This window comes from Anoplophora glabripennis, unplaced genomic scaffold (assembly GCF_000390285.2).
Source record: "Anoplophora glabripennis isolate ALB-LARVAE unplaced genomic scaffold, Agla_2.0 scaffold67, whole genome shotgun sequence".
Taxonomy (NCBI): domain Eukaryota; kingdom Metazoa; phylum Arthropoda; class Insecta; order Coleoptera; family Cerambycidae; genus Anoplophora; species Anoplophora glabripennis.
The window spans coordinates 525,364-533,799 of record NW_019416806.1 but is presented as its reverse complement, the minus strand read 5'-3'; the positions used below and the strand labels follow the sequence as shown (position 1 = coordinate 533,799).

Sequence of the window (8,436 nt, the reverse complement as noted above, 5' to 3'; positions counted from 1 at the left end):
GCTTAAAAATAGTGAAATACACACAGAAATAGCGAAAAAACTAGCCGCAATATAAAATAGTCTCCATAATGTCTAAGAACCTCTAAGCAAAATAAAGATCCAAAATGGACAAAGCGGATCACGACTCCCTGTACTCCAAGTATATTGCAGCATTCTGGAGAGTTATCGGAGACGAGAGTCTCGGCAATGCCTCATTGTTAGAAGGATTTCGACGTCAATGACAGTCTTCCCCATGTATGGAAAATATTAATACACAACAAAATTATTGAAATTTTATTGGGACTAATTTTAAAATGTACTGCTATCTACAGATTATCCATTTAACGGGAATTCCATATTCCTTTCCCGCATCAAATCTAATGAAATGTTGTTTTCTGATGCACTATATCAATATATACGTGAATTTTGTTAAAAGAAAATTCACTTCGCTGAAAATTAACGTATTCTGCTAACCAGACACTTTTTATGAACGTATCGTGAAAGTATGTAAATGATCACCTAAAATTTTTATTCTAGAATAAAAATAGAACATAAAATACCACAAAGAAAAAGTAACAACATATTTTCAGACGTTGTATTTACATAATATGTTGCTTGCTTCTATAGAAATTTCCCATTCGCCTGAATACCGCTCTGTTCTTCGCTAGGATCATCTGTCGTCGAAATGTCTCCTTTCAGCCAGAGGTTTGTTGCCAAGTTCATGGCATCTAAAACTTTAAACATATAATAGGTTCTGCCCAGGCATAATACGGTTTACATTGAGGGAAACTTTCGGCCATTAGTTTTATGATCGAATTTACAATTGTTATTTACGATTGTCCGGTGATCATTTGACGTGGTTTGGAAATATTACACTACACATTTGGGTACTGTAACAAGTTTAACGAATTACGTGCTTTAGTTTGAGTATCTTGTGTGGGTTTTAAATGCGTTTCAGCCCAAGTAAGACCCACGCAGAACTAATACACTTATCTGTGTTGTATTATTTCCTAGAAGTGATAGATGTTACATGTGCGTGTAACATTTTAACAAGGCGACTTTGTATATATCCTCTTCAAGTTACTCATAAAATTGAAATGTCAAATTAAAACTATTTATAGCTGCATATAGTTTTTAATGCGATATAATTTCAAGATGTCGTTCTTTAAGTCCCTAGTAGATACAAACTGTACCTACTATATTGCATTAAATACATTATACTTGTATTTATTGCATATAACTCATAACAATGTATAATATAATGAAAATAATGGAAATTTCCAGGTTCAATGTATTACTTCAAAATCCAGGATCAAAGGTCATATATACAAGAAAAGAACATTCCACAGAAGTGGTAGATCAATTATTGAAAGTTGTGTTAATATATTGAAAATGAACCCACAACCCAACGCGACATCAACATGACATTAACACAACATTCATACGATGTATAACCATCATGTGTGTATTTAATACAAGAATCTATTCTCTAAAGTTATCAATTTGCCTCAACGCCAATCCAAGGTCGTTTTAAAGTTGCGAGGTAGGCTAAAAGAGGAGATGGCTTTATTTACGTGGAATGTGAAAGAATCAGATGGTGTTCCTTTTATTTTTCCTCGAGTGTACCGTATCACCATTATGAACAATGGCTATAGGGTTTGGAAATGATTTGAGCGATACTAGACTATTTTGTGAGAGGAGACGCAAATGTAAAATTCTACACTTGCGGCTACCAAGGAAAGGAGAGCAAAAGGCTATGTGATAAGACCACCACTCGTGATCCGCGCATTCTTAAAAGGGGTAGTAGGCGTACATTTAAGAGAAACAGTTCTACGTCATGGAGTGATATTACCTTATGCTTTGCTAATATTATACGCAAAATAAAAAAGTGGTGGGTATCGAAAAAGGAGAATTTGAGTTATCACAATAAGATATTCCTTAAAGCAAGAGTAGGACAGGAAATAATGGCTATACAGATGAAGAGATGATGAAGACAATAAAGAGAGGTTACTCTTCTGGAAGATGTCATGTCCGAAGTTATCAAAGACAGAAAGTTGGTTACGTAGAGAGCAACTTTGAGAAGTCATGCGATGCCATTCTTAAAAAGAAATAGGTACTCAGAAATCCCAACAGGCAAACCGTGTATTAATATGATATAATAGAACTTAGAAGGATATGCTTATGAATTAATAGACAGACTATTAGTGTGAGAACAAATTCTTAAATCGCACTGAAAAGCAACGATATGAGGAATATAAGGAAGGCAAAAGAAATCTTGCTATTAAACAAGTTAAAAATGTGCTGGGATAAGATTTGTAAAGAAATAAATACGGATTCCTTGAGATAGTTTTACCGGATAGTTTCAGGTGAATAATGATTGAGCACTTCAGCAAATTTACTAGATGAAATAAATATAACTATTCGCTTGTCTATTGAACAGCCGCTTAAAGGCGCAGAACTCCCAATAAACGAGTAACAGTGACCATTCTTGCATGAGCACTCACATCTCACCTATGTTATCTTCTGAACCTGTTGATTTTTTAGTTACCAGTTGGGTATTTATTTAGTAATTGATGGGTTAACTACGTCTCACCAGCGTCTAAGAATAACCTAGCATTTTTACGCATGCTTGCTTAGCTGTGATTTGGAATGTATAAAATAGACATTGCGCAAGTGTTCGCCAAAATTAAGTCCACACTCGCGGATTTATCTGAAGCTACCTAATAGTCGAATTATATTAAATTTCATAGATTGGTTACAAGGGAAGTACAAGCTCTGATTTAGTCAAAAGAGATGCACCGAAGGAACGGTGGAGGTAACTAATAAAAACATCGGAAGGACAAAATGGGACAAGACGGATACGTATCTACGTGGTTCTCATTACGTTAGCTGTAAAAATGTATTTAATTCGATCCATGTGGAGGTACTCTTAAAATAACTGGAGTATTGGGAAGTTGTACCCTATGTAATGGATACTGGTGTGAAGCTATACTTTTCCAAGGAAATAATTGGAATAGGCTCTTCTAGCGGGTTTTAGATGACGTGTGTAGTATCCCAGGGGTATGGAACTTCATCGGACGCTTGGGATAGATGACGTCGATGCTGTCGCTTTTCCTCCATTGATGACGAGATGTCTGGGCCTTGAGATAACGGTTCATGCTCTGTTTACACAAATTGAGCGTGAATCGTTATCTCAAGGCCCAGATAAGCCTAAAAATATACTGACACTGGCGATATGCTTTAGTTTACGAGTTTGTTTTATTTGGCAGGTTTTCAACTGAACCTTGGTTTTATGGAGCACTGTCGAGTATAGTACTTTTGTCTATATGGTGTATAGTACTCTTGTCTATATGGTGCTGGGCTAGGGCACTAAATTTATAAATGTGGGGCCTTCTTGGAGAGGCTGACACATTCATAAACGTTAGAAAGCAAAGAATTAGGAAAGGTCACACTAAAGTTATGTGAAAGTCAAGAATGTGATCTTATCGTACTACTTAATTGTTTTTAATTATTTATTAAAGAGTAACTTACAGTGATTAATAATACTACATGTTGCCTAATAAATTTTTATTGCCAAAGGTATATATACAGACATATAAAATATATTTACATATAATATTACAAATATTGCACTTGAGGCCATCGATAGAAAAAATATTTCTATTTTTATTCTTATCGTGTTATGTATTTAAATGAATAACAAATGGGGTAAAAATTACTTAAAAATATATTTATGTAACTAATACTACACTATATATTACATTTTAATAGATATTTTTTGGTAACTAATGTAGATTTTATTATTATCATTCAATTCTTTTTTGGAACTGAAAAATTATTTTTTTCCTAAATTTGTTACAATAATCCAGATTGCATCCATAACAGTTGTACTCACTTTATATAGCAAAATTATTAAAGCCCACATTCACACCTTAAATTAGTTTGTAATTGCAGTCACATTCCTCGGAGCAGTCGTCAAATATTACGTATTTCTAGGACACGTCATCATAAGTCTTTCTGTAGACCTTCGAAGGGCAGACGGTCCAGGAATAAATATAGCAGCTGGAGCCGCAGGAAGATGCGTCAGACTCTGAATCCTGTGGAGGCCTCCAGGTGTTGGAATAACGTCTTCCGAGATCGATCGGTTTCTAGATCTCCTATGTTGAGTATTTCTTGAAGTTGTGTTGAATTGTGCCACGCTTGTGTCCCTGTTCTTTCTCCTTGCTGGCACCGACTGTAAGGAGTCTTCATAACTGCTGCAAAATTATTGAATACATTAATACATTCTTTATGCGTCTTCCGTACTAAACCTAACCTGATCTGACCTAGCATAAATTAACCTAACCTAACTATTAACTACTAAACAAGGTATCGATTTCATGATTTATCTGTTACCTCTTATGGAAATTTAGACCGGCACAATAATTCTAACAGTTCATTTCATATGACGATCCTAAATCTGCCCGTACAACTCTATGCGTATACCCTGCTTCAAATTGTCTTTTCTTTCTCAATACTTACTTACAACTGTCCTCTGAGCTCTGGCTACTGGACTGTTCGCATTGGCAATGCAACGCACCGTCCACAATTCCGGAATCCTGTCCGCTGGAATGCAACGACGTGACGGACTTCTCCATACAGCCCGAGCTCCTGGATCTCTCGCGGAATTGGGGCCTGCGCATCGTCATGGCGGGACAGCTAGTATCGTGGCGATGGAGGTATCCAGTAGGAGACTGCGTCATGTCGTGTACGCCTGCGCCAGTATAGTGGAGGTCCTCCCCGAACGTGGACGGAAAGAGGCCGGCTTTGCCGAGAGCGCCTGCTGCTATTGTGTAACCCAACGGCTGAGAGAAGCTCTTCTCGAGCATTCTAAGCATGCAAAAGAGAAGAAAAGAGGATGTAATAGTGATGTGGACATCTAGCGCAGAAAGTTTGAAAGAAACCCCCCCTTCAATTTGCTTGTCAAACTGTCGATTTCTAAACGATTTTATTATTACTTTAAGATATAGAGTATAGGTACTCGTAGAATGTAACATAATTTCAAGCATCCAACGGGGAAACAAGGGTCTATATGTCACTCCTTCTAGTTTTCGGATCACCGTGGTAAATAATAAAATGTCATTCTTTATAAAGATTCCTGATTCTCCTCAAACTTTTAATAATGTTACTTCCTTAATTTTTTGAAAAATTTAAGAGTTGCCCCAAACTGCCTCAATCTTTTGAAATACAAGTGCCACTGAGACATATTGGTAATTTTAAGAAGATAACATAAAATTTCATTTGTCTGTAAAAAAAGTAATTACCTTATTTTATGTCACTTAGGTTGGGCAATATTATGGTTCTCATAGTAACTATTTAATAAATTAACAAAAATTCATTCAATTCAGATCGAGACTTCTAGGAAATCACAAAATTTTACTTAATATTTCTGTGTCATTAGTATTATGTATTAATAATTATAAATTATAAAATCCTTCTAGGTACTACAACCGTGGACATACTTTCTACAGAGTATTGGCATTTTAGGATACTTCCAGAATTCTAAGATTATAATACCATGCATAAAAACTGAATAAAAATAATATTAATAATTAATTAATTAATGATTCAACAATTCGGTAGCAAACACAAAATACAGTAAAATTTTCTGACCTTCCTTCCAAACGTCTGATATGAATTCATTAAATTTTAACTATTATAATGCCTGTATTCATTGCCTGTTTTTCAAATACTTAACTAAATATGCGAACGTAGCACGTTTTGTCTCATCATATTTCTTTCTATAATTTGTATTAGTACGTATCCAGAAATTGATTCGTGGAAACAGTTCTGGTCGACAGTCAAAAATTGTAGAAAGGAAACCAAGACTTAATCTGCAAACGTCAAAGAAAAGCTATTGTGAGGGAAATTACCGTAGTGTGGAATCGAGGAACAGACATTAACATATCCAAGGAATGTTGTTCTCAGTGAATATATTCTGGTTACGGCTTTTACTAGGTAAAATATCCTTAGGGGCAATTACTATTAACGTTGAAAACTAAATAAAGATTATGCTTTCGTCAAGGTAAAAGAAAAATCATTGGTCGGAATTCCAGAAGAAGGATCGTTTAGTTTGGGTTAAATCAAAAGCTACTTGAACAGGTGAAGACTGGGTTCAAATAATATTCAATTATGAGTGTGAAATTTTCACAAGGGATAGGAAGACCAAAGATCAATAACATCACCGTTAATGCAGTACATATTGGCATATCTCCTAGAATTATGAAGATACAACATCATAATAATTTGGCATCATGTACATTCTCTGTCATACAGCCACAAAGTATCTTATGCTTTACGCATACAGTGAAACTTACAAAAAAAAAACAGCTGGATATAATCATATTAAAGTCATGAGCTGGACAATACGCAACACCTAATTGTCGTGGAAACATTATGACTCCGTATAAAAGTGTCGCCGTTCGCAATGACTCCTAAACGACAATTCCTGACCAGAAAAGAAAAATCCAGGAGATATGAGAACATTTTATTCCAGAGATCCTTAGTCGATTTTATACCATAGACAATTTGTACTGTTATATAGGCCAAAGGAGATGCTACGAATTACTAAGTCACAAGCAAACTCTTCCTTCCGAACATTTACTTGTTACAACATTTTGTTTTTGTTTAATTCTATTGCGGTTTAGTGTTTTATTTTTAATCAATAGCTTCCTCGGCTACTGATTTTGTGACAACCATCACTTTGTATAGTTGAGGTGAATTTGATAACCTTCATTTAAAACCTGTATTAAATTTTTAAAAAATAATGTGCCGTAGGAATATTCAGTTTAAGATCTTAGATTATTTGTATTTTAAAGGATCAGATGGTTGAGCTCCAAACGTAGCCAGGCTCCCATACTTTAAACTATATTAGTTTTTGTCACTACATAATATTGTATACTTTCTCACTAGCCATCGTAATGAATTGAAGACTAAAAGTTTGACAAGTAGATTGATGGGTGGAGCCTCGGTACGTATTACAGATGAAAAATCAGCCAAATTATTTAATTATTTATTTGTATTCCACATCACTACTAACCAATTACTGAAACTACACTAAAAACCATTTTGAAATGAAAATTTCACATGCTTGCTATCATATACATACTTTTAAACACGCTAGTTCACTAAATATTTACAAATTTAATTCAAATTATGTACAATGTGATACAAAAAGAAATTCATGTAAGTGTAGGTGTAAGACTAACATTTGTAACTAGCACTTTTACAACTTTATAACCCTCTGTTTTTCACTGATTTATGAGTAAAATTTACACTTAAATGCAGTCACCTGATATAAGAAATTCTAGCAAAAAATAGGCGAACTTCACGAGAATTTGCAGTTGGAGGGGTGAAAAATGCAATGAGTAAATAAAAAAGTGTGTTATATAAATAATATTCTCATAGAAATACAATGATGAATAAGAGGTCTGTTCAGAAAATATCTGAATTTTTTGAATTGCGCGCTAATATTTAGTGATATTCGGTTGGCAGCATTGCGTTGCGCATAACCTCCTCCGTAAACACATGTTCTTGGATTGTTAATATCACGTGTAGTTTTCTTGATATTGTTATTTGAGTGCAACGTGATTAATGAGAATTTTCCAAATGTACAATTTTCTGGAACAACAATGCAACATAAAATTTTGCTTTAAACTGGGGACAACTTTCACGGAATCGTTTCAACTTTTGAAATACGGAGATGATGCTTTGGATCGTTCACGATTTAAAATTGGTCGCCAGTCAAATGAAGATGATCCTTGATCAGGAAGGCCTTCGACTTCAACGGATAACATCTCTCACGTTCAGAAAGTCAAAGATCTGGTGCGTACAAATCGCCGATGAACTGTCAGAGAAATTGCGGAAGAGGTTAGTATCTCAACTGGATCATGCTATGAAATATTCATTGAAAAATTGAAATGCATCGAGTTGCAACAAAATTTATTCGTCGTTTGATGACCAAACAACAAAAAGAATATCGTGTGGATAATCCAATAAAAGTTGTGCTCGGCTTATAGGCGCCGCAAAAAAAAATCCAAACAGGATGATTTTTTCAGGATTGCTTGGGAACTGCCTCCTGAGTGTCCAACCAAAAGATCACACTCGAACTTCTGGTACAACTTACGCTATGGGGGTGGTTTCTTAAACATTTTTTTTAGAGCAAAATGACAATAAAAGTTACAGAGGATCAAATTTTGAACAACTTTTCCTTATAAAATGTATTTGTATCTCTAATACTTAACGAGTTACTGGGCATTATATGAAAAAAATTGCGCTGCAGTGGTGGTTAACATGTTTTTACAAAGAGTTGGCAAAAGTGGGAGTGGGGCAAGCGGCGTTAGGCTGTCATGTGTTAGCTGACAGGCTGCATCAGTTCATGTTTAGTTTTCATTTGGAATTTGGAAATGACAGCGATGA

The 8,436-nt window shown here is 35.0% G+C and overlaps 1 protein-coding gene across 1 annotated transcript in view; it reads right to left on the bottom strand.

The window, feature by feature from the left end:
• Window positions 1-3,774: 3,774 nt before the first annotated feature.
• Window positions 3,775-8,436, bottom strand: part of LOC108903164 (cadherin-89D) — a 159,067-nt gene continuing 154,405 nt past the window's right edge. The window contains exons 24-25 of the mRNA XM_018705253.1: window positions 4,501-4,848; window positions 3,775-4,235 (exon numbers count right to left, since the gene is read on the bottom strand). Of these exons, the coding sequence (XP_018560769.1) occupies window positions 3,962-4,235; window positions 4,501-4,848 (622 nt within the window). The 3' untranslated portion in view covers window positions 3,775-3,961. The remainder of the gene's footprint in view (window positions 4,236-4,500; window positions 4,849-8,436) is intronic.